Genomic DNA, 26,909 nt, shown 5'->3' on the forward strand with positions numbered 1-26,909 from the left:
TTATTGGAATGGAGGGGTACCATACAGTGTTTTTTATTTTCTTTAAATTCAGAGGGGAGGGGTGTGCGTGTGTCCATCTTTTCGCCAAGACATTCCAACATCTAAGGCATTGCTGATTTTTCACTGCTTTGCCACATTGTACTAGATAATCTTATGGTACAAATAGATACACTTTATTCTTTTTTTAATTTATACAATTAAAGACTGAAAAGGGTCCGCCAGACAGGCCTAAACCAGAAGCGTGTTATCGAGCTGATTTCCTTTTTGGCTTCTCAGCAGGAGCTCTGGTACTTCCAGATCTGGCAGCATGCATTAGACGTGCCTGGGCATGCCCCACATTGGCAGAAATGGCTCCAATGGCAGGGTTGCCTATATTTGAAGCTCCACCTTCTACAGTGGGATTGGAGGGCTGTAAACCTGCCTAAGAATCAACCATTTACAAGATAAGAACTCAAGGAAGAGGAAAGTATAACCAAAACTCATCACATTCAGAAGTACAAGTCAGAAACTGAACACAGATGTCAACAAACAATATCCACAATCAGGAAAGCTGTGCAAGATGAAAGTTCAAAATTTCAGAAATCCAAGAATGAGCTGGAGGTTGTATATATAGACAAAATCAAGTCCCACGCATGAATCATGCAAAAGCAATGAATTGAAAGTCCATCAATTTCATGCTGCTTAAATAAGGTTAAACATGACCAAAACTTGACTGACAATAAAGAACAACGTTGACTAGGCAATGAAGTAGACAAGCCGCACCTATTAAAGCATGGTCTAACTGTCAAAAAGACACCTCATCTCCCTTTCATATAAAGAATTTACAGGTGTCACGTTTTTAATGCGTTCCTTTTCTCAGTTCAACATCCCAGAATTTTCTCATGCAACTTACATGACCCAGTGTTGATGGTGACTGATGTCCATATGGTGGCAGATCTGGAAACTCTCCATATCCTCGGCCTGTCCATAAAACACAAATGAGCCCACAGCAAAACACTAAACAGAAATTGAACAAGACTCTTAACACAGCCATGCTAGAGTGCACCAGAAGCTTTGTTGCCACATGAAGAAAGCATATATTTTTTTCACTGCATGCATGCATGTATGCGAGAATGCAATATGGTGTGGGCATAAGCACATGCATGAGCCTTCACTGCTTGCGGGACACGTGTCCATTGGAGAAAATTCACACATCATACATCATCACAGATCGGATGGAAATGAGGCAACCTCCTCTGTTGTTACCCAGGTACTGTGGGATACTTTCTATATGGAAGGAGATACAGAATTGGGATTTGCAATACTAAATGAGTAATCAAACAGCTAGAGAACCCTAAACATAGGCATAGTGACATAGAACTGAATTTCAGGAGACGTGATTGAACGTTTTTTTTCCTGACTTTATGTGTGAGTGTGTGTGTGTGAGCACGCGCGCGCACACACCTATATATATATATATATATATATATATATATATATATATATGTGTGTGTGTACTTCTGCCCCCCATGGCACTTTATATAGGGCACTAGGCCTTCTAGAAGTGGCCAACTGGGCCAATAACTACTGACCAGATCTGTAAGGATCTGGCAGACTGCCGACCCCTACCAGATCTACCAACCTGGTTTGTGCTGCACAGCTGGCGCAGTGGACAACCAGGACAGCCACAGCCATAAAAGGCACTATAAGGCCCATTTCTCTGGCCTATCGTGTCTGAATATATTCACCACAGCAGCCCCTTCTTCCCCACTACAAGGGCCAATACTTAGCTGCTTTCCACCCCCAAATCAGGGCCCATGTGTCATCCAATGGATGATGAAAACTATGGCTATCCAAAAGACAGGGCCTTCAAAGACAACTCAAGAAGGAAACCTGCATGCTGCACACATGGCAGCCAATGTTCTGCCTATCTGGCAACCCCTTTCTCCCTCATTATTCCACTATCTTCTGACAGATGGTGTCACTCCCCCTTACCCTCCTCATATGGGGGCAGGAGTTGACCTTCATCCTCCAACAGTTTTTGAGACCAGGAAGATAGGAAAACTTATGATATATGTAGGTAATTGCCAATAAACTGACAAGAACAATCTGAATACTCATCATCCTCGCTGTCACTGAAAACATGTCCTCCTCCTAGTCCATGTGATATTTTGAGCACAAAACACATAGTGGGCTGATTTCGGGTGCATCTTATGACTACTACTCTTAAAACTACCCTATCAGATGGAATCACTTATAAAGGGCTATCCAGCCATCGATTTAAAGGTATATTATTACAACTCATCTGAATGGATGACTATGCTAGATGCTATGAGGAGCACACTCTTAAAAATAACCTATCGAATGGAATCGCTTCTAAAGGACTATCCAGCCATCAATTTAAAGGTATGTTATTAACAACTTATCTGAATGGATGACTATGCTAGCTGCTATGAAGAGCACACTTCATCGTTTATGTTAGAGAAAAGAAGTCACTTGCTTGAGCCAACTTCCTACGCAGTGGAATAAACGTGGTCTTGAGATCTCACAACAAAATTGTCAAATGCCAACTCAACCTGTGCACCTGTATGTATAAGAGACAACACTTCAGATAAAGGGAGAGCACACAGCAGGTGTCTGCATGAGTGAGAGAGCTGAGGAAAGAGATGAGCTGAGAGTGAATGAACTGAGAAATGAATGCTGAAACAGCCTGGATGAAAACTTGCCTTTCTGCTGTCTGAAGATGCGCACCTGCCCCTATGTTTTTCTATTTCGCAGTAGATCTGAACCACAGCTTGCTGCAGATGGCGTGATTTGAGCCAAGCGCTGGCTGCAGAAGAGGTTGGTGATGCAGGGCAGATTCGTGGGGCAGAAAGGGCGCAGCAGCAAGCTGATCTGTTGGAAAGATGTTTGCACTTGATGATAAGCCAATGTGTCACAATGCACCCTAGTGCAGGGGTGCATGTGACATTCTATAGAATAAGCGAAAGAACAAAGGGAGTGATTTTGTAAGCGACTTTAGACAAAATTATAAGTAAATGAGAAATTTTTAAAAATGAGAAAATTATGAGTAAATGAGAAAATTTAGAAAAATTATGAGCTTGTAAGCAGCTTTAGACAAAAATTATGAGAAAATAAAAAATATATAAATAACTTAGTAAGCAAAGGTATGCTTAAGTTCTCATAAGTACCCAAGCACAGGCTGCCAAGTGGGCACCATATTCAAGAGGTCACTATCTATGGAAGTGGTATCTTTCCCCTTCAGCTGAGCTTTCCAACCACTTCACAAGTCCTCGTGGAGCAAAGTCCAATATTCCTGGGTCCACACTTGGTCTACCTTCTCCCCTGGTACCACAATTTCACAGTGTAGGATATGGATACGACATACCATGTCACTCGCTTCCCGGCGACGCTCCACTTCCCAGGGCACCCAAGGGAGTACAAGTCCATTCTTCCTTCTATAGGAGGGGCTTTTGGTACAATGCTGGAGACCCCTACGGTCACAATAGCTTCCGTATTAGCAGATGATGGGGTTCCAAGGCTCAGGATAGTCGTGGAAAACCCAGAGTCCCTCCCAGAGGCGATTCTTCTCAAGAACCTAGACGGGGGACCGGTTCGGCAGAGGTTGGAGATCTCTGGGCTCCCTAGATAGTGCCTACAATGCAAACTACTAGGACACCTAGCCCGCAACTGTCCTAGAGGGCAAACATGGCATCCTTCCTCTCCTTCACAGGTTTGACAAAGTCAGTAGAGAGATGCAGAAGGAGAGGACCCAACGCTCTCCCAAACAGCCTCAGTAAGAGTTAGACACCGACGCCCTCTGAGGGCAAGTGGATCCCCGTGAAAGGGAAGAAGAAGGTGAGCACTCAACACACAAGAGTAGACGGATCCCCCCTCCACACCGCAATACTGTAAAGAGCAAGTCCAACTATACAACACCTCCCGTGTAAAGTGACTTCTCAGTCAGCTTACGACCGGCAAGGGCAAACCATCACTCGTCACCCCCCCTTACTCTGAACTGGGTGGTCAATACCATCAAATCAAAGTAAAAGACAATACATTCATTTTTGGGGGACAACCCAGGGCAGAGTACCTCTTATTACATTCAGTTTAGAGGGACAACTCTCAAGGTTGAGTACCTTTATTGACTCAACACAAACACACATAGCATAGGAGGCCTACAAAGCCCAATCCTGGTCGTAAGGGTCCTCAAGAGAGAGGCCGTGAACCTCTACTATAGCTGTTAGAAACTACCCAACACAGGGTACGCACAACGGAAGACTGATAGAATAGCCCAGGAGCTCACACAGTGTGGTGTGGGGTGTGGAATCACAAACTTCTTCAATTTATGTGCATAGAATAGATGTGCAGACTCATCAATAGACAATGAACCAACCAGATAGAGAAACCACCAAAATAATATATTTCTGTCCAAAGCTATGGACACAATATAAAAGAGATAGATCCAAAGTCCCACCAATGGTGTGGTCATCTGATCTTACCACAAGGTACTTCTCCTATTTGTTGGCTATCTCTAGACTCGAGCTCGCCTGCTCCACCTCGAGCGTCTGTAGACTTTCTGTCCAGAATGGTTCTCTCTACCTTACTGCCTGTAGATCAGCCTAGGTAGGCAGCCCTTTCTCAGCTTTGTCTGCAGCTTCGCTATCTCTAGACTCGAGCTCGTCGCCTACTCCACCTCGAGCGTCTGTAGACTTTCTATCCAGAATGGTTCTCTCTACCTTACTGCCTGTAGATCAGCCTAGGTAGGCATCCCTTTCTCAGCTTTGTCTGCAGCTTCTATGTGCCTCCTTCACCTCCTGGATGTAGGCTCAAGGAAGGTCCTCTTGCTGCTCCAATCTGCTGGTGGTTGGCTGCTCCAGAGAATGAGTTATGAGGGCACAAAGGCCCTCCTTATATAGGGCACAAGGCCCTCCAGAACCAACCGACCAGCCAGCCCTATTTGGGCCAACTGGCTGGTCTGTAGCAGCCCTAACCAACCGACCAGATGGTTGGCTGCCTATCCAGCCCTATTTGTTCCATGCAGGGCCCAGCCCCTTTGGACTGCTTACCCCGCCACCTGCCAGCCCTGTTTGCAGGCCATAGACCTGCCCAATACCTGCTGCAACAGTGCAACTCCATGCTTCTGCTGATCTGCCTCTACTCAGCCCTTGTCCGGACCCTGGTGCACCCTGCACACCTTCCGTATCCGTACAGTGGCTGTCCCCTTTCTCTGGGCATACCTTTCCCTAGGTCTCCCTCCCCCATGCTCTCCTCATTTGGGGGTTTACAGATGGGGAGGTGACCTTTCCAACACCCCCTCTCACCGACACATCTCGGCCCAATGCCAAACACGTCGATGATGATGCTCCAGTAACTCCCTGGTCGTAGTCCTCTGGAACATTTCGGTGTCAAAATCTTTTCCTGGCTTTTCATCTAGTGGCTCCTGCTCCACCATGTCTGGTTCCGCTTCCGCACACCATCCTGGTACACAGGTCCATCTTTGGTAGCACCTCCTGGCACCACCTGCTTCAGTCACGTTCCCACCTTTGAACTCGAGCAATCCAGCCGTTACGATCTTCCAGTTGTCCCCCTCATAGTGAGTGAACAACCTGGAGTCTTCCAGGCACCATGCTTTGAGGGTCTGTTTCAACCCGTACTTCCTTTGGCAAGGTCTGCAACCAATGAATATTTCCAGATAACCTGGACCACGAACTCTCATTGAGTTCTCAAGCAGGTACTCTTCTGGCTTCAGTACTCTTTGTCCATCACCTTCTAGCAATGTACGTCCAAGATTTGAAGAAGCACCAATACTTCCCCTTCTGCCTTCGAAGAAAGCCAACTCCTTCCAATCTCGTATCTCCTGAGAAAAATGAAGAGCAGAGTCTCTCCACAGCATGCTATAAAGGCTCAAATGCAAAATATCAAGTACATACCAAACTGTTGTACTGCTTGTGTGTTTGCTCTGAAAGCAAACCCTGTATCTCATTGAGGCACCCACCAAAAGCCTGTGTATTCCTGTACTATCCCTTTCTAAAGTACAGCATCCATCTGACCATGAGACCCCAGGGCCCTCCATGGAATCCACCCTCATGTTAGTGTCAACAGCCACGCACCTGGAAGGTACCAAGCGCTCCCGCTGTCCTTCACTTTCACAAAGGCATCTGACTCCTTGTCGACCCACATCTCTATGTCAGACATCCTCACTGTGATTTCTTGATCAACATATCTGACCTCGGTGATGTCTCCAGGAACAACTCTTTGATTACCACATTTGCTTTGGCCTCTCCCTCTGAATCTGAGTCGGACTCCTTTTGTTTTTCTAATCCGCCTTTTTCTTTCTGCGATCCTTTGCAAAATGTCCTGGCGTATCACAGTAGAAGCACTTCTTCTACTGCTTCCTCTTTAAAGTCTCCTCGTCATTAGAGTCGTCATTCTTGGACTTGCCACCGCTAGGCTTGTCCTCTCCTTTGCCAATGTAATCCTTCGCCATCATCACCTTGCCATCTTTGTCGTCGTTGTAGAGCTTCTCCCTAGCTTCCTCCTGTAGCAGTAATTGTCATCTTGCTTCAACATGTATCCACTTGCTTGGTAATATTTCTTTTTGTTATTCAATAGTATGCTTATTAAAAAATGAAATGTTTTCCAACTGTTCAGTTATGGTCAATGGGGACTACGTCTAGCATTTGAGGGTGGACCCCCTTGCTTAGGGTTATGGGCATTAGTGCACCACAAGAGTGATGGCCTCTCTTTGAGAGGGACATCTGGAAACCACACCCCACCTGAGTACCCAAACATGGGACCAATCAAATGCACAGATTGCATACTGACCTAGGAACCATTCAAGAGAATGTTCTTTGAGCTTTGGATGTGGGCCTGGCAGGCCGCAGCATGCCAAGAGTAATGGAGATACAAGATAAGACGACGAACAAATGAGCTCAGTATGGCTCAATTATGACCTTAGAGTACGTCAATAGATAGTCCAAGCTGCTAGGAAAGAATTGAATTCTGACAACTATGAAATTTTAGGGTTTTTGGGAGTGACACGTGGCAGACTGCCACATGGAATCTGAGCTGGCAGGTCAGTCCACCTATCCCACACATGTGGCAGCATGCATGGCAGGTGGCAGGGCATGCAGGCCAAGTGTCTGGCCCCAAATCTGGTAGATTTGGGGCACGTTGTGGGCTATCATCTTTGGGACTGCAGCCCACCAAAATTCGGGGACAAGTGTCCACCTTCCACTCTGGGCCGGGGGGGGGGGGCTGAGCCTATAAAAGGCGGCCTCTCCCCTTCATTCCCTACATGAAAAAATTCATCACTTTTCTTCTCCCTCCTTTTGGTTGATGCAGCAAAACCTCTCCAGCTCCTTGGGTGTAGCCAGCTTCTCCCCAGGCCATTCTCTCACCTCAGCAACACTTTCTCTCTCTACTGTTCGAGCCCCTTCCCCTTGTAGAAATCTGCCTTTCTCTGCACCTCTGGAACAGCAGCAGCTCCTCTCTTACATCCCCTCCCTTGGGGTCAGCATTGGCATTCTCTCTCTACAGCTATCACTCCATAAAGGCTTTCTCTCACTAGCTTACAAGCTGTTTTTATGAGCTGTTCTCATTCCAGCCCCATTTCCACACTCTCCTCACCCAAGGGAGCTTCAGAGGCATCAAGGACTTCATCTACAAAAGGCTCAAGTCACGAAGGGAACTCCCTGGTCGTAGTCCTCTGGAATATTTTGATGTCGAAATCTTTTCTTGGCTTTTCATCCAATGGCTCCTACTCCACCACATCTGGTTCCGCTTCCGCACACTATCCTGGTACACAGGTCCATCTCTGGTAGCACCTCCTGACACCACCACCTTCAGTCACGTTCTCACCATCGAACTCGAGCAATCCAAACGCCACGATCTTCCAATTGTCCCCCTCATAATGAGTGAACAACCTGGAATCTTCCAGGCACCATGCTCTGAGGGTCTATTTCAACCCATCCTTCCTTTGGCAAGGTCCGCAACAAATGAATATCTCCAAATAACCTGGACCACGAAATCTCACTGAGCTCTCAAGTAGGTACTCTTCTGGCTTCAATACACCTTGTCCATCGCCTTCCAGCAATCTGTGTCCGAGATTTGAAGAAGCACCCACACTTCCCCTTCTGCCTTCGAAGAAAACCAATTCCTTCCAATCTCGCATTACCTGAGACAAATGAAGAGCAGAGTCTCTCCAGTTAGGGATGGTGAAAGAAAAAAAACTGGGGGAGAAGGTTGTTGCTAAACCACACAACAAAGTCGAACAAACCTTCCGTAGACCAGAACTCCTTATGCACCTAATTGAACCTAAGTCACCCTCCTTCTTGCAAGGGCACTGTCCTCCAGTTGTGGAAGTCGATTCCCAAGAGCTTCTAAATCAGGGCCGTCCTTCAGCAAGGTCCCTGCCTTCAGGCTTCCACACTTGTGAGCCTCCTACTTGGGCTTGATACCATCAACAAAGGGTACGCACAGTAGAAGACTGATAGAATAGCTCAAGAGCTCACACAGTGTGGTGTGTGTTAGAGTGGTGATCTTCTAGGGCGACTCCATGTGGCTTGAATGGATTGGTCTACTGTGCTGGCTTGTGTTTTGGTAGAGCCATGCAAGAGTGCTGGGTTTGGTTGGTGGAGTACATGCAAAGCTTCCTTGAAATCCACAAGTGGCAAGTGGCTTTTGAGAGCTCTCTGGAAACTTGGGCATCATCATCACGTGTTGCATGGCGGTTTAGCAAGGCGGTATATAGGCGCTAAAGACGATCACTTCGGCCCTTTTGTCATGAAGGCCTCGTGCTTGAGTTGTGTCTGCTAGCTTGCACTATAGAGTCATATAGTTAGTCTTAGTCTTTGTAATAAGCAGCAACAAAGCCAGTCGGCGTGGCTGCAGGTTCTTTGATCGTAGAGAGTCTTTGGTCAATGAAAAAGAGTCGCCTTCAATCGCAATATATAGTGCTATTATCACATGTGTTGAAGGTTAGCTAAAGTATATGTGGAGTGAATTTCTTTACTCTGTTTTGCACGTTTCTTTCTAACAGTGTGGGGTGTGGAATCACAAACTTCTTAAACTTATGTGCATCACATAGATGTGCAGACTTGACACGTCCCAGCAATCCTGAAACCCCTGATCTGCAAAATAACCACACACAACATCAGAACTGAGCAGGCTGCTCACCACCCAACCGTGACATCTATGGGATAAGATCCCGAATCAGAAGATGTCCCCTCCGAGCCACTAGCTGAGCTACTGGCACGAACTCCCAATCAGATCCCAACCAGCCTGGTGTCCCATACCACCAGGTGGCGCTGTGAAGCCCTGGATCTGCCACTGGGCCTTGGGCTACGCTAAGATGCAGGCGCGCGTCCGCGACACAATCCAGGATGAGACCTAGCACCTGGAAACGAGACTTGCTCCCAACTGCACACTGAGAACTGAACCCCCTAGGCCTCTTTTATAGACTCGGGCCCCGGCGCCAAAAATAGCGAAGACCTATAAATAGTTCGTACCCTTGCCACCCAACCCGAGAATCAAGCCTGCCCAGCTCTAAGCCTCCCCAAGCTAACCTGAGCTAGTTCTGTGTACCTAGTACACGTCAGATACCAATCCGTGCACATGACATACTCGGGGACGAGCATTTTCCGAGTGAAATCTTCCGAGCGTCCGAGCGAAGGAAAAAAAAAGCTTCCAACTATGCAAAAATATGACAAAAATGGATCAGAAGAAAACATAGTTTCACTTAGAAATATGAAAAGTATTATAGGAATGCCTATTTTATACACGAATATTTATGTGAATCTTTGGGAATGGTGAGAACATAATGGGATGGCTTTTGAAGAAACCCACATGTAGAGTAGACTTCTCTATGAAAATTCCCTTATGATCCTTCTTACAACTTTTTACTTAATAGGGGGTGACATTGAAAAACCTCTCTCACCCTATCTTCATGAAAGGGTTTCTCTAAAGAAAACTCATTGAAGCAAGCCATCAAGGTAGTTTCGCCAGCGAAACCCCTTTGAACAAGGTCTTTCAAGGTAGTTTCGCTGGCGAAACTACCTTGGACAGCACTTTTAAAAGTGACATAACTTTCACATCCAATGTCCAAATATAGTCATTCAGCCACTCAAATTGATCGGAAAACCCCATTTGAGCACATCTATGGGGTTATATTTTGGAAAACCTTGCATATATAGTATTAAATATTACATGTATTTTATGAGAGTGATATATAAGCCCAAGTTAATACTTATTTACAGTAATTTAAACTTCTGTAGAAACATGTCCATAAATATATTGTTATTAATACTATAAAAACACTTGAAAGATATTGCCATATGATATAAATGTGTTTAATAAGTAATTATTTATGTATAATATTATTATGTTGAGAGTGATTATGAGGGACGTTTCTTAAATGAATTATTTTTCAATACTTTTTTAAGGTAATAACAAGGGTACAAAGGGATGTCTATGAATAAGAAGATTTATGTTATGTAAAAATGAATGAGTGACTAGTTTGTATATTTTTATGATAAAGGGATCTAGTTCTAATGAAAATAAAAGTGTAAAAACCATGTTTCCTAAAGAAATACTATTTTTAAAATCTCTTGAAAAACACGCTCGTATAAACTTGCTCATAGGTTTTTGCTCGTAAAATTGACGCATCCTGACATACTCCCTCTCCTCTAAGAACTCACTCCTGAGTTCGCTAAGAAATCCGGAAATGTTCTGTGGAGGTTTTGTAATGTCTCCCATGTTGCATCCTCCTCAACACGATCCTTCCACTTAATCTTGTATTCCGTGATAGTACGATTTCGAATCTGTCTTTCACGAAATTCAAGAATAGATTCAGGTTCGTGAGGAATAAAAGTCAAATCTGTAACTTCTATAATCTCATGAGGAGAAACAAGTTGATCATCTGCACCCAATACTTCTTTCAGTCTACTGACATGAAAGACTGGATGTACTTTAACATCAGGAGGCAATTCTAGTCGATATGCAACTGGTCCAATTCTTTTAATGACCTTGAAAGGACCACAGTATCTGGGGGATAATTTCGGAACCAAACCAGTACTTAGGCTCTTGGATTCCTTAGGAATTCTCAAATATACCATCGTTCCTTCAGAGAACTCTCTGGGTGAACGATGTCTATTAGCATAAAATCTGTCCCGATCTTGGGCACTTCTAATAGACTCCTTGGCAAACTGCAACATTTCCTGCATGTCTTGCAAGAAGTTCTTAGCAGCATCATTTTGAATCCCTTTTAATCCTACCATAACTGGTGACTTAGGTTGAAACCCGTACATAAGCATAAAAGGACTATAACCTGTACTAGAATGCTTTGCACTGTTGTAAGCAAATTCAATCATGGGTAGATAATCTTCCCATGAAGACTGTCTCTTAGATACATATGCCCGAAGCATGTCTTCAACCAACTGGTTGACCTTTTCTGTACTGCCATCAGATTGTGCATGATCCGAGGAACTCATACTTAGAGTAGTTTCCAACTTCTCAAATACAAGTGTCCAGAAGTTACTTGTAAACTTTGAGTCCCTATCACTGACTATGTCAGATGGCAAACCATACAGCTTGAACAAGTGGTCCACAAACTCGTGAGCCAACTGAACAGCTGAAATAGTTGTTCTTGTAGGTAAGAATCTAGTCATTTTCGTCAAACGGTCGACTATGACCCAAATAGAGACATGACCCTTGCGCGTTCGAGGCAAACCAGTAATAAAATCCATGGAAATACTTTCCCATTTATTACCTGGAATCTGTAAAGGCTGTAATAAGCCCGCGCTTCTAAGGCGTTCAGCCTTAGTAACCTGACAAACTCGGCAACCTACCACATAGTTCTCTATAAATGCATGCATCTTAGGCCAATAAAAGGTATGCTTCACAAGAGACAGAGTCCTATGTATACCTGGATGTCCCGCACTAGGAGCATCATGACACTCCCAGAGAATCTTGGATTTAAGGTCCAGAACATCAGGCACACAAATCTTTTCATTCCGGAACAGCAAGCCGTTCCTAATCATCCACTGACCTCCTGCCGCCTGTATCCTAGGTGGCACAATCCCTGAGCCCTGGTCAACCATGGAGCTCCCATCCTGGACTCTCTGCCAATAAGAACTGAAATGACTATCAGTTGCGTATAGCCCTCTCAAGGATTGAAATAGGTCTGAGGATATTTCCGTAAATGACAAAGCATTTACAAACTTAACACGACTTAAGGCATCCGCCACACTATTCAACGAACCCTTACAATAACGTATTTCGAAATCAAAATCCTGCATTAACTCTGCCCATCTAGCTTTCCTTCCTCTCAATTCTGATCCATCACACACATACTTAATTGACTGGTGATCAGTCAATACAAGGAACTTTGAACCATACAAGTAGTGTCTCCAAACCTTGAGAGCATACACTACCGCATCAAGTTCCTTCTCAAGTGTGGGCCAACGATACTGAGTGTCGTCTAGCTTCTTACTCTCAAAAGCTACAGGTCTGCCCTCTTGGAATAAAGCTGCCCCAATCGCATAATTGCTCGCATCGGCCTCTAAAACATAAGGCCGGGTAGGATCGGGTAATGCAAGAACGGGTGCTTCCTTGATAGATAACTTCAAGGTTTTAAAAGCCTTGTTCATTGCATCATTCCAAGGGATCGGTTGAGTAGACCTGCGTCCACGACCTTTCAATATGTTGGTCAAGGGTGCTGTGATATGTGAATAATCAAGCACTGACTTCCGAAGAAATACCGTAAATCCTAGGAAAAACGAAGTTGTTTCACAGTCTGAGGGATAGGCCATTCTAAAACCTTCTGGATACGATCCAGATCAATGCTAATACCTTCAGAAGAAATCTTGTGTCCTAAGTAAATGATCTCCTTCATAAAGAAGTCACATTTACTCATCTTGGCATAAAGCTTATGCTGTCTTAGAACAAGTAAGACAACCCGGAGGTGTCCTATATGATCCTCAAGCGTTTTACTATATACCAAGATGTCATCTAAGAACACTACAACAAATTTGCCCAGATAATCTCTGAACAAATCGTTCATCATCTGCTGAAAAGTAGCAGGAGCATTGGTCAAACCAAAAGGTAATACGAGGAACTCGTAATGACCATACCTAGTCCGGAATGCGGTCCTATCTATGTGTTTAGCATAGATACGGATTTGGTGATAACCCGTACGCAAATCAATTTTAGTGAAATACTTCGCTCCGGCCAAACGGTCTATCAAATCATCAGAACGAGGTAAAGGATAGCGGTTCTTAATTGTAACTTTATTTAGTCGTTTATAATCTATACACATTCTCCAAGAAGAATCTTTCTTCTTTCTTAAGAGGACAGGTGCACCCCAAGGTGATTTACTTGGGCGGATGTAGCCCATATTCAGGTAATCCTGAAGCTGGATAGCTAACTCATCCTCCTCTACCTGGCTCATCCTATAAGGTGGTACACTGATAGGTTGAGCCCCTGGGACTAAGTCTATGCGATGATCTACTGCCCGTTCTGGAGGTAAACCTTTCGGCAGTTGAGCTGGGAATACGTCCTTAAAATTATCTAACAACATTCTCAATTCCCGGTGTTCAAACACACTTAATTCATTCTTGTTAATTACCGAAACAACAAATGAAGAAAGTGGAATCAAAACACACTGATAGACATCATAATGAGAAGTGTTTAATATATTCCGAAGCTGCATCGCAGATACAATAGGCCCCTAAGAAGGGGGAATTTGATCACACTGAATACAAAATTGGGTGTCCTTGTCTTCAAAAGAAAGCGTATGCTCCATCCATCCGATCTGGATATTGTGGGTTTTAAACCACTCTATCCCGATCAGCAAGTCTACATGCTCTAGATACATAACATAACATGTGAGAGCTCCTGTGTAGGCTTGAATCCGGATGGGAAGCGCTTCAACCTTGCGATCCCAAAACTGCTTCCCAGCTAGAAGCTGCACCTCGTAGGTGTGGTCGCTAGGTACTGTGGACAGCCCCATCTTCTGCACAAATTTGTAATTAACAAAATTGTAAGAGCTGCCCGGATCAAAGAGAATGTGAACCTGTTGGTCCCTAACTTCTCCATAAACTCGGAAAAGATCATGGGAACCAAACAACGAGGTATTAAAGGTACAATTACAAGAAAGGGGGCAGGTAATGACATTTACTGAAATACCTGTCATCGTGACTTGGTTGGCTCCCTTGGCTGCGGTACGTGGACCCGCCTGGAGCTTTGGTCTCTACGACGACCTGATAACTAAGAAAGCCTTCAGTGAATTTACGACTGCTCTTGATGGTAAATTTGAGCAGGTCAATGCTAATCAATCGGGGTTGACACAGCAACTCCAGGGGATACAAGCAACTCTCACTCTTCTGGCTAGCACTGTACAGGCACTCACGCATGTGGATGCCATGGCTTCGGTGCTAGGCCCGAATATAACTCCAGATCCTTTTCCAGGTGACCAAAAATCAAGAACAAAGGAGGTAGTTGACACTTGGTTGCACAAGTCGCAAGTACACTTCCAATTTCACCCCTATCCAGATGAGAAAAAGATTCAGCTTGCAGCAGGGTTTATGTCAGGTAAAGCCTTGCTTTGGTGGAAAGAACTCCAGCCTAAGCCTGATACTTGGACAGAATTTGAGGGTATCTTCAGGAAGGAGTTCCTGAAGAAGGAAGATGACTACGATATCGTCGACAAGCTCAAGGCCCTCGATATGTCAAAATTGAATTTAACTTTTGAAGTTTATCTTCAAAGATTTAGGGATCTGCAAACCAGGGCCACTAAAATGGATCCTGTAACCTTGTTAGGTTTTTTCGTGGATGGTTTGCCAGACTCCTATAAGTTACAGATTAAGAATAACAAGTGCACAACATTGCAGGAGGCCATGACATATGCGCGCATATATGATGATACCATGACCGGTACCAAGGCAACCACAGTTACCGAGACAAGCGGAAAGAACAAACGCAAGTTCTTTCAGCATGCGACTGGTATATTGGGGAGACGAAGTCTACGGACAACGCCTCCAGAAAAAGCTTAACTCCTACAAAGAATGGTAAGGCCCGTTTCCTGGCGCACTCTCAGGCTCAAGAAAGAAGGCCGATGTTTTTATTGCGAGGAGCGGGGCCACACAAAGAATGAGTGTCCTAAGCCGAAGAACCAAAAGTTGGTGCTAGGACCGAAGCTCCAGGCGGGTCCACGTACCGCAACCAAGGGAGCCAACCAAGTCACGATGACAGGTATTTCTGTAAATGTCATTACCTGCTCCCTTTCTTGTAATTGTACCTTTAATACTTCGTTGTTTGGTTCCCATGATCTTTTCCGAGTTTATGGAGAAGTTAGGGACCAACAGGTTCACATTCTCTTTGATCCGGGCAGCTCTCACAATTTTGTTAATTACAAATTTGTGCAGAAGATGGGGCTGTCCACAGTACCTAGCGACCACACCTACGAGGTGTAGCTTCCAGCTGGGAAGCAGTTTTGGGATCGCAAGGTTGAAGCACTTTCCATCCGGATTCAAGCCTACACGGGAGCTCTTACATGTTATGTTATGCATCTAGAGCATGTAGACTTGCTGATCGGGATAGAGTGGTTTAAAACCCACAATATCCAGATCGGATGGACGGAGCATACGCTTTCTTTTGAAGACAAGGACACCCAATTTTGTATTCAGTGTGATAAGATTCCAGCTTTTCCTGGAGGCGTTGTCCGTAGACTTCGTCTCCCCAATACCAGTTGCATGCTGAAAGAACTTGCGTTTGTTCTTTCCGCTCGTCTCGGTAACTGTGGTTGCCTTGGTACCGGCCATGGTATCATCATATATGCGCGCATATGTCATGGCCTCCTGCAATGTTGTGCACTTGTTATTCTTAATCTGTAACTTATAGGAGTCTGGCAAACCATCCACGAAAAAACCTAACAAGGTTACAGGATCCATTTTAGTGGCCCTGGTTTGCAGATCCCTAAATCTTTGAAGATAAACTTCAAAAGTTAAATTCAATTTTGACATATCGAGGGCCTTGAGCTTGCCGACGATATCGTAGTCATCTTCCTTCTTCAGGAACTCCTTCCTGAAGATACCCTCAAATTCTGTCCAAGTATCAGGCTTAGGCTGGAGCTCTTTCCACCAAAGCAAGGCTTTACCTGACATAAACCCTGCTGCAAGCTGAATCTTTTTCTCATCTGGATAGGGGTGGAATTGGAAGTGTACCTGCCACTTGTGCAACCAAGTGTCAACTACCTCCTTTGTTCTTGACTTTTGGTCACCCGGAAAAGGATCTGGAGTTATATTCGGGCCTAGCACCGAAGCCATGGCATCCACATGCGTGAGTGCCTGTACAGTGCTAGCCAGAAGAGTGAGAGTTGCTTGTATCCCCTGGAGTTGCTGTGTCAACCCCGATTGATTAGCATTGACCTGCTCGAATTTACCATCAAGAGCAGTCGTAAATTCACTGAAGGCTTTCTTAGTTATCAGGTCGTCGTAGAGACCCTAATCATCCTCTCCCACTAGAGTGTAATCTAAGTCCTGCTCTCCCATAGTGAACTCGGGATTTGGAGCATCAGACATGGCTGAAATCTGATTTGATTACAAACGGAGAGAAATAACTGACTGAAACGAAGCACAGAGGAAGATGGAGCAGAAGAAAACCGTCCCGAATGAAGCTGACGGAAGGAGATGCTGAAATCTGGCAATTCGGAAGACCACGAGTCCTGGAGCCTCCCCGAACCCGCTAACCAGATGCGCAGGCTGCAGTAGAAGCTGTGCGGACTGCTGACGTGGCCTGTACGGCTGCTGACGCAGGCCGTACGGTGGCTGCAGGTGCTGGCGCAGCCTCTGTTCGGAGTAGCAGCAGGTATAGGAGCAGGCGGAACAGTCCGTACAGGCTGTACGGCTGTCGCTGGAGCTGTACGGACTGGTACGGAAGCTGCGGGAGCTGTGCAGGGCTGACGCAGGCAAGGACTGATGCAGGGGAGCTGATCGAAACAGGGCGCAGGCTGTACGGACGAGGCTGACTGGGCACGAAACTCGAGGTAGGGGCTCGAAACTCAAGGATGCTTGTGGTAGCCTAGCACCCAGCCCCCACCTATATAGGGTGCAGGGCTGCCTTATTTGGAAGCTAGGCTTCCAAAAAAGGCTGAGCCCCCCTCCAGCAGCTGAGGGGTGCTTTTTCGAAAAAAGCACCTGAGCCCCTCCAGCTTTGGAGGGGTGCTTTTTTCGGAAAAAGCACCTTCCTCCTGCGCAGGCTGCACGCAGCCCTAGGCGCAGGCTGTTCGCAGCCTGTTGCGCAGGCTGTGGACAGCCTATTGCGCTGGCTGTGGACAGCCTATTACACAGGCTGTCCCGCCTCTACTGCCTCGCCTACTGCGCCCCTTCCTAAGCTCCGCATCCCTTCGTCCCTTGCAGTCTTTTTCCTGCACATCGCTCCTTCTTTTCTGCTCTCTTTCTCCTCCCTCTAAACTTCTCTCCGTAGCCTTCAGAAATTTCGATTCTATCTTACTCCTCTTCTTCTTCCTTTTCCAGATATCTCTTCACCCCTTCTACCCCAGGTAGTCAGCAAAAAACGCAGCAGGAAATTTTGAATTTTAGGGCATACCTGGAAGAGAAATCCGTCAAAATCCTCGCATCAGAAGTTCCTACCTCAGGAGTTGGCTCTGATACCAACTGACACGTCCCAGCACTCCTGAAACCCCTGATCTGCAAAATAACCACACACAACATCAGAACTGAGCAGGCTGCTCACCACCCAACCGTGACATCTACGGGATAAGATCCCGAATCAGAAGATGTCCCCTCCGAGCCACTAGCTGAGCTACTGGCACGAACTCCCAATCAGATCCCAACCAGCCTGGTGTCCCATACCACCAGGTGGCGCTGTGAAGCCCTGGATCTGCCACTGGGCCTTGGGCTACGCTAAGATGCAGGCGCGCGTCCGCGACACAATCCAGGATCAGACCTAGCACCTGGGAACAAGACTTGCTCCCAACTGCACACTGAGAACTGAACCCCTTGGGCCTCTTTTATAGACTCGGGCCCCGGCGCCAAAAATAGCGAAGACCTATAAATAGTTCGTACCCTTGCCACTCAACCCGAGAATCAAGCCTGCCTAGCTCTAAGCCTCCCCAGGCTAACCTGAGCTAGTTCTGTGTACCTAGTACACGTCAGATACCAATCCGTGCACATGACAAGACTCATCAATAGACAATGAACCAGCCAGATAAAGAAACCACCAAAATAATATATTTCCATCCAAAGCTATGGACACAATACAAAAGAGAGAGATCCAAAGTCCCACCAATGGTGTGGTCCTCTGATCTTACCACAAGGTCCTTCTCCTATCTGCCGGCTACCTCTAGACTCGAGCCCGCATGCTCCACCTCGAACGTCTGTAGGCTTTCTGTCCAGAATTATCTTAGTAACCTTCTGCCCTGGAAGACAGTCTAGGCTCAGCCTCTCCCTGGAGCTAAGTCTGCAGCAACACCTCTCTCCTTCACTTCCTGTGTAGAGGCCCAAGGGTAGTGTATATGCTGCTCCTTTCTGCTCCTCCAAAAGCTGCAAGGCTGGATGATTGAATGAGGCCTGAGGCCTCTCCTTTTATAGGGCAAGGATGCCCCTTCATATGGACCGACTAGCAGCCCTAAAAACCGACCCATTGTGGGGTCTACTGGCCGACCCAACAGCCCTCCCCATGGGCTCACAAACCTAGGCCCCTTCAAGGCCATTTGCAAGGCCGACCTACCACGTGGCATTGCACCACTGGCCAGGGCCCTACTGCCTCAGATCCAGGGCCCAGGCCTCTCACCTGCCCATAGCCATCACCATCTGCCCTGCATCTTTCTTCATGCAGGCGCCTTCCTGCTGCAGCATCCTTGCCTCCTGCCAGGCCTTCACCGGCCCCGTACAGCCACGTAGGCACTCCCGTACCCTTCTGTACTGATGCGCCATCTGTTCTTGCTGGAAACCCTGCGCAATCACGCTGCTGCAGGTCCCTGATGTCCACATGTCTGCTCCGTACTGCTTTCATCATCAGGAGCTCCACGACTTGCCAGGTACTCTTCTTGTCAGCCCATTGGCCCTGTCTGGATAGCTGCTCACATGGCAGCCTATATGCTGCCCATGTGGCAGCCTCTGCCTTTTGCTGTGTGCTGCCCATGTGGCAGCCCCAATATCCCCTGGTCTACCTCCCCCATGCTCTCCTCATATGGGGGCTTACAGATGGGGAGGTGACCTTTCCAACAGGCAATGGCCTTAGCATTATGCTGCTTCCAAATCCTTTGGTGTTGCTGATCGAGTAACTCATTCTTGTCATCCTCAACAACATCCCAAACACCTTCACGCATAAGCAGCAGCTCCATCTTGGTTTGCCATGTGGAAAAACCTTCCCCTACGAATTTCTCCATGAGCAAAGAGCTGGAGGACAATGAAGTCATGATGGCAAGGAGCTTGATGAAAGCGGACAGCAAGCCCGAGATGCAAGAAGGAGGCTAAAGAGAGCCAAAGGTGTGCTCCAAAATGCGAAGCAGCTACCTAGAGCAGCCCCGGGATGAATGAGAGGCAAAGAGCAGCCCCGACAGCACACAACCCTTGGAAAATGTTCCGAAATGCAGAAGATTATGGTTAGGGTTTTGAATTAGGATTAGGTCTAGGATGACGTGGCAGCTATGGCAAAGTGACGTGGCAGCTATGGCAGGGTGAACCTGCTCTGATACCATGTTAGAAACATGGTGGAGAGAAAGAAAGAAAGAAAGTCTATTAACATCCACGGGAGACCAAGAGGTCTATGGGACAACATGAAAGCCAGCTAGTACATCAGCTTAGGGAGGGCGCAGGGCAGCTCCCAAGGAGTGCGAAAGCAGCTCCATTTATTTAGAGAGTACCTATATTGTAGCCTAGATAAAACATACACACATATATATAGTTGGCCTTACATCAGTTTAAGACTCTGAGTCTTTTGGTTTTGATTTAAACTCTCTAATGAGTGCTATCCCGTCCCGGTAGACTGCCCATTTACCATCCTTCCTGGCAGCCCGAACCTTTGCTAATTCCTTTGCCTTATCCTTCAGTTAAGCCTTGGTGAGTTCCTCGGCTATCTATGTCTTCGTCCCTTTCAGCTTGTGAGATTGTTGCAGAACTTTTATACGTATGTCTCGTGAGTTGAACGTAATGATAGCATGGCCATTACGTTGACCAATATGAACTACTCGAGCTTTACCGTCATCATCTGGGTCATCAGGATCGTCATCGGCATCTGCTGTCCAGTCAACAGTAGGCATGGCTGTTTGGACATGTGCTAAGGTATCACTAAAAGATTCATCTTCTTTATACCATCCATCTGGAAGCCCCCCAATTCTGATTTTCAAAGCATTATCCTTTCTAGCTGCATGTTCTTTAATCTCTTCCTGAATATCAGCTTTCTTGACCTTTGCATCAAACTCCACAATCACTTCTTGCTTGGCTGTCTGCATTTCAGTATGAACTAGATTCTTGACTTTATAACCTCGTCAATGACTTCCTTCTTACCAGGTCCTTCCAAGATTTGAATTCTAGCTATGGTATCCGTTAGCTGCATCCTCAGCTCTCTCACTTGATCCTGTAGGAAGTAAATTTGTTCATGATATCCAAGAATTGGTCGGTCAAAAAGACCACCTCGTTCATATATATGTGCATACGGGGAAGGCGTCCTGGCTGCCACTGTGGAGTATCTGGCTTTGTTACTGGAGGCTGTTGGAGTGGAAGGGATTTTTGAAGAGGAGGAAGGTAGGCTGGGCCATGCCTTGTTGGCCATATCTCTTGTTACCCCTTGGCTGAGCTAACCCCCTAGTTGGGCTGGGGGTCCAGCCCAGCTAGGGGTTCCTAATTCAAGAGCTTGCTACAACCAGCTAAGGGAGCAGGGAGCACAAGCGGAACGGGAGCAAGAGGTACGGGCGTACGGGTACAGACGGGAGCGGGAGCAGGAGCAGGTACAGACGGGGACAGGTACGGACGTGAGCGGGACGAAAGCAGGTACATGTACAGACAGGAGCGGGAGTAGGAGCAGGTACGGATGGGAGCGGGAGCAGGTATGGACAGGAGGGAAGGGGGGAGAGGGCTAGCAAAGAGGCTACGAGAGGGGGGCTGGAGAGGCTACGGGAGGGGGGGAGCGGAAAGACTACGTGAGGGGGGCAGAGAGGCTACGAGAGGGGGGCGGAGAGGCTACGAGAGGGGGGACGGAGAGGCTACGAGAGGGGGGGCACGAGAGGGGGGGAGAGGCTACGGGAGAGAGAGAGAGAGAGAGAGAGAGAGAGAAGGTTAGGGTGTGAGGAAATGATGCTCAAATGAAGACATGAAGAAGGCTTTCATTCATTCATCAAGTATGACATGATAAGTGAAGTACAAGCCTTATATAGGCTGAGCACACACACACACACACATGTACCAAGTGTATATGGGATAACTCCCAGAGTGACAAGTGGCACTTACACATACACATGAACTAGTACTAGAACTCCTAGTACTACACACCAACACATCACATCACCACACTATTTGGCTATGATATCTCCAACAATGCCAGACATCCATTACCGAGGGGGTTTTGGTGTTTGGGGCCAAGGAACTACCTCGCTATTCCGGATTCCTATCTTATGTCTCTTGAGCTGACAGTTCTCATTCGAAAGGGAGGTTCATTCAGTGTGATCGGTTCCCCCACCCATCCGTTCTGGGGCATAGAGTTCGCCTCCATAGGAGAGGAGAAGTGGACGCCCAATATGTTCGATGACACGATAGAGGAGCAGCTGTCCCGCATGATGGATGAGTGGATGGGGCCGTGTCATGACAAGAGAAATCACTAATCCGTGATTAGTAGACATTAAAACATTATTATATATCATACGTCAATGGTGTAACATATATATGTATTTATGATGGACACCGACCGATTTGTTATGGCGGTGGATCATCTAAGTAGATAGGACTAGTCGAGCTAGAGCCACTGCTTTAGACGGCATCCAATTTGGACATGTGATACTTATTTTATTAATAAAAATGTGCACATACGTGTCTAGGTCCTAGGGGCAATAGGAAGGAAAGGGTGCATTAAGGTGCATTGAATGGTAGATGCATGGGTCATAGGCTAAGGGTAGGTGTAAATGGGAAGATGGAACTTGAGTGATCTCAAGGGACATTAATGAAAGGGAATCACTCTTTCATTGTGAATCTCACGTAGCATTCTTCATTCACCTTGCATTCATCCGCCATCTCTCTCCCACCTTGGATGTAGGACGAAATGGAAACAAGTACTCTCACGAGGGCGCTCTTCCCCATTGGAGGGCCAATCGGCATTCAAATTATGCATGCATTGCACACAATTGCATTCTTGAGAAGGCTGGTTCTTCACAGGCCGTATGGCTTGGACCTGTGGCTCGCCTAGGGCTCGTTGGCTTTCTTCCAGCTTGGCTTCACTCCAGAGCGACCAGGTTCAGCTTTGGCAATAGGCGTCATCTGATTGCCACCTGAAGCAAAGATTCATCCAACGCAAGAGCACTGGACGCTACAAAAGTGTGCTAAGGCGTTTGGGACAGACTTTACTTTCATGATGCAGTGGGCTCAAAAAGTGGGTGTCGAGCCAGTGGCCACTCTGGTCCGTAGGCGCACGGACACAGATTACTCGCCATCCAAGCCCCTATCAAAATTGAAGAAGCCTTGTTTCTTGGATCAAGCTCCCATACATAGGCGAGCTTTGTTCTCTTGGACATCTTCCTCATGAGCTGAACCATGTGAGTTGGAACGTGCATGGGCTTCACAATCGTTCGTGCACATAGTCAGCCTCGGTATCTGATTCTTCGCCCAAGAGCTACAGAGAGCAATGATAGGAAGATCAAGTGACCTCCTCTTGATCCAAGAGCATATGTTTACAGCGATGGCTTGATATTGCACGTCGCCATTTTTTCTTTTTGGTAGGGAGCCCAAGGTCTAGTCTCCAGTAGTTGGTAGGAGCGGAGGGGTTTGTATTTCAGCTTCGTAGGCTGTGACCTCTGAGGTCTTCGATCAGGGTGAGCTGATAGTAGGAGGCCTCAGGAGCATGGATCAACAGGACCAAATCTATAGGTTTCTTCACGGGCATCGAGGAGGTCCAAGACTAGGGGGTAGCCCTCGGCTTCAAATGGATTCCACGCGGATAGACTGCAAGATACTTAGGGTGCCAGGTGGGACTGGATATCGCCCAGATTGCTCCAGTTCTAGAGAGTGTCCGGCGCAAGCTTCTATATCGGAGCTTGGCCAAACCCTCCCTTGCAGGCAAAGCTCTAGTTGGCAATCAAGTGTTTCCATAGGGGTTGCATGGGACAGCTCAGAAGAATACTAGTGTGGAACTTTCTCTGGGCGGGTTCACATGGCACGCGGAACACCAGGGCTAGAGTAGCCTAGCAGACAGTGATCCTTCCAGAGTCGTGAGGCAGGTCAGGTATCATAGACCCGGAGATGCATAGTCAAGTCCTCCTTGGCAGGTTAGTGGTTCGGGGTCTCACACTTGGCACAGAGCCCTGAAAGCTACTCCTACAGAGGGAACTTCTCAGGAACACCCCTCGGACAAGTGGTTAGTGGCAGCAGTCTTCCAGGTAAATCTTCTCGGAGGCACAACTCACAAGAAGAGGATCCCCATGGCCCATTCATGAGAAGCCTGATTAGAGTGTGGCGCAAGGTCTCAAGGGGACTCATCCGGGCTAGCCCTTCCCGCAGGAAAGAGTTTGAGAGAGCCGATTCTTTGGCACTCGGAGGTCAGGGATGCAGACCGATGGATGTTAGGGTAGAGGACACACATGGTTGGGCACAATGGGACAGTGGCCCAGCGAGATCCTTTGGTCCTGGAGACAACTCCCCAGGGATACCGAGGCCAGGACACGGGCACTCTACCATATGCAAGGAGCACGTATACAAATGGCCGAGATTGATTCAGTGATCCCTAAGTCGTGATGGAAGAGGTTGCGCAACCCATTGATCCCCCACTATTGGGACGCTAGTTCTCGCGAACAGGGTTGTCTCTCAAGGTCTGGTTCTTCAGAGAGCTTCTGGGATTCATCCGACACAGGTTTTACGGGCTTGGACTAGGTGGGCTCCTTATAGGACGAGCTAGAGAGAGTCGGAGGAGCTGGCAGCCTTGGGGGATTTAGAGCGGCAGAGGATCAGGGTTATTGGCAGGAGTGTGGCATATTGATCCGACCACGTTCCTATCCAATCCAGAGGGAGCAGTTTGGCATCTCTAGCTGTGGGAGGGCAGGCCTCTTAGAGATATCCAGTGGGACCCACAAGAGAGGTTCTAGCCAGTGCGACAAGGACATTCAAACAGGATAGAGGAGGTGCCTTTCTTTTCGTGCCCGATGCGCATTGGCAGACGCATTCGGTTGGAGGAAGCAGCATGGACCCCCTCGAGGGGGAGACACTCACTGGAGCATGAGGTTCCCAGGAAGATGGTCAGCCGCTTCTAGCCACGACTTTGGTCCAACCTGAGACCACGGAAGTGGTGGCTCAAGGGGGTCTGCCTTTCAATCCTTGGCTGAAGCAGATGCAAGTGGACATCAGATGTACTCGTTGTACGGAGGGGGTGTTGGAGATGACCCCACACTACTTGTGGGAGCTGTCTGGCGGCACATAGCATCTGGACAACAGCTTTCCAGATTGTGGCCAAGACACAGAGGATGCAGAGAGATTTCACGTGGAGATGGTGGCGTGGCTCACAAAGAGACACAGTGCTTTCTCTATTGATCCAGTCTCACCTGTGTACAGGACCCATGGGGAGTAGATATTCTAGATTTAGTTTCTCGAGGCCGTACCATTGTTCCATGCCCGTCCGCAACCTTTGCCGAAAGATAGTGTTTGGGAGACAGTGTCCAATATCACTGCCTAGAACATCTAGGTCGCCCGTCGCAAGCAAGTGATGGGAGGGCAACAGGTTCCACCAGCGGCTACCTTGTTAGACATCTATTAGGACATCATCTTCACTCTGCGCGCCTACTAGGAGGCGTAGGGTCCTAGCGACGTTAACGTTTCTGCAAGGCTTGGCCTACAGGCATATTTTATACCGGCGGGAGATATCCGCTGGATGTATAGGCCACCGTCCTGGCTATTAGCCCCTGTTCCAGACAGTCCCTAGACAATGAGCTGAGATTGCCGACAGGCTGGTCTTGGACAGCCAGGCTTTGCTCTATATATTTACCATCATCAGCCCTATTTTGGCAGCTGATTTGTATGGGGTTTTTCAAGCATTAATAGAAGTTTCCTTTCTTTGCCAAAAAAACAGTGTGTGGTTTACATTTACAGCTTGTGTGCACATGCTAAAATGGAAGCATGCATTCTACTGAAAGAGAACCACTGCGTACTGACATAAAACAGGAGCAAAAGCTTCTTCAATTAATCACTTCTGCATATGGAAATTTTGAGCAAATACTCGAGGATACGAACGAGAAACCACTTATTAACTGGCAAGTTACCATATTGTATGGCAAGCTTCCGAACGTAAACGCTCTCAAAAATGAACAAAGGCTATCGTTTCATCGTGGGTTTTTTGTACCTATCTCGCATAATAACCTCCATGCATGAACTCTCAAGTAACGGTAATTTACTTGCAAACATGAGAGCAGATCTGCTTTGGTGAAAAAGCTACTATAAGCTCGACCTGCTGCAGTCTTTCTAGAAGTGTCACCAGAATCCTTGTCTGCGTCCCTTTTAGCCTTCTTCACAAGCTCCAGAAGCTCACGCTCGCTCTCGGTTGCAGTGCTAGACAGGAGCTCTAATGCCTTGTTGAAGACTCTAATGCCATCTGCGGAACCTGTAAATCTCCCGCTCGTGTCCTTGCTCTTCCCTAACATTGTGCTGGTCTTACCACGGTAATGTGGATGTGTTGTTTGACCTTGTGAGAAACTTTACTTGAGAACGCTAGCTAGGCTTCATAGTCAACTATAATGGATCATTGGTAAACAAGGTGTGTCATTATAAGTACCAGCTCGATAAATATTTGGAATAACTTGTGAAACGAAACCATATAAATTGGAAGGAAAGGAAAAGATAAAAAGCAAGTGAAGGTGAAGGAATATAAGGAAAGGTAGATGAGTGAAAAAGAGGAGAGAAAGAGGTGAAAAAGTGTATGTGTATGTGTGTGTATGGTGGATGGGCCATTAAATAAAAGTGAATATAAATGTGGTGTCATATAAGAGACAAAGAGAGTCTCCATCTTTAGAGAGAAATACCTAACAAAAGACAAAAGCTTTAGGATAAAAGACTAAAACATTTAGGACCTCCACAAGAAACAGAAACCTTAAACCTTAAATACATAAGAAGCCCTTAAACTTCTAACCATAATTTGCAAGGTCAAATTGACCAAATGAACTAACTTCAAAACTATGGCCCTTGATTAGGAACTCACTAACCATCATACCTTAGGACCCTTGCAGGACCAAAAAGGCAATGAATTCGGACGCCTCGTGCCTCTAGACTTTCATTTTCCAATCATGAATTGAAATCATTTTGCCATTACTCCATCAAAATATTCGACTTCTAGGCTACTTTAGTTCATTCCAAATGTTCTTCCCTATTGGCACAGATGGACAAGAACCTTGAGCTGCAAATTTGGAAAGCCCTTTCACTGCAGCTGAAGCTCTGCTGACCACGGAGGTTAACCTCTGATGGTTCAAAATGATCTATAAACCTCACACTCTTTTCTACCTATTAAGGTTTTTGTTAGCACTGCCTTCAAGCAGCGTTCTAGGTACACTTTTGTTAAAAAAGTGTCCGACACACTTTGTTGCCACGTGGTCCCCTTCTATTTTGGTTCTTTCTCTCTCCCAGACACACTCACTCACACACACTTTTTATTAGCACTACCTTCAAGCAAAGCTCTAGGTATACTTTTGTTAAAAAAGTGTCCCACACACTTTGTTGCCACATGGC

General features: G+C 46.7%; 1 protein-coding gene across 3 annotated transcripts; it reads right to left on the reverse strand.

Annotated features, from left to right (window-relative positions):
* Positions 1-26,033, reverse strand: LOC147906300 (uncharacterized). Of its 3 annotated transcripts, none has more exons than XM_087384158.1 (3): positions 25,534-26,033; positions 893-960; positions 1-421 (listed from the first exon to the last, which is right to left on the reverse strand). In XM_087384158.1, the coding sequence occupies exons 1-3, from the start codon at positions 25,829-25,831 to the stop codon at positions 245-247; spliced, it is 543 nt and encodes a 180-aa protein (XP_087240284.1). In that variant the 5' UTR covers positions 25,832-26,033; the 3' UTR covers positions 1-244. The 3 variants fall into 3 exon arrangements, with proteins under 3 accessions (XP_087240284.1, XP_087240292.1, XP_087240300.1); XM_087384166.1 differs by having other exon boundaries at positions 1-417; positions 25,586-26,032; XM_087384174.1 differs by having other exon boundaries at positions 7-421; positions 25,639-26,029.
* Between the last annotated feature and the right edge of the window lie 876 nt (positions 26,034-26,909).

This window comes from Dipteris shenzhenensis, chromosome 1 (assembly GCF_047967505.1).
Source record: "Dipteris shenzhenensis isolate YYH24624 ecotype China chromosome 1, Dip_SZ_1.0, whole genome shotgun sequence".
In the NCBI taxonomy this organism is placed as follows: Eukaryota; Viridiplantae; Streptophyta; class Polypodiopsida; order Gleicheniales; family Dipteridaceae; genus Dipteris; species Dipteris shenzhenensis.

Bases quoted from the DNA above. Each gene is read 5' to 3' on its own strand.
- LOC147906300 (XM_087384158.1), bottom strand. From the start codon at position 25,831: ATGTTAGGGAAGAGCAAGGACACGAGCGGGAGATTTACAGGTTCCGCA. The intron at 961-25,533 runs GTACAAAAAACC...TTTTATGGACAG, and splicing joins GAGGTTATTATGCGAGATAG to GCCGAGGATATGGAGAGTTT. The intron at 422-892 runs GTAAGTTGCATG...GTTGATTCTTAG, and splicing joins CACCATCAACACTGGGTCAT to GCAGGTTTACAGCCCTCCAA.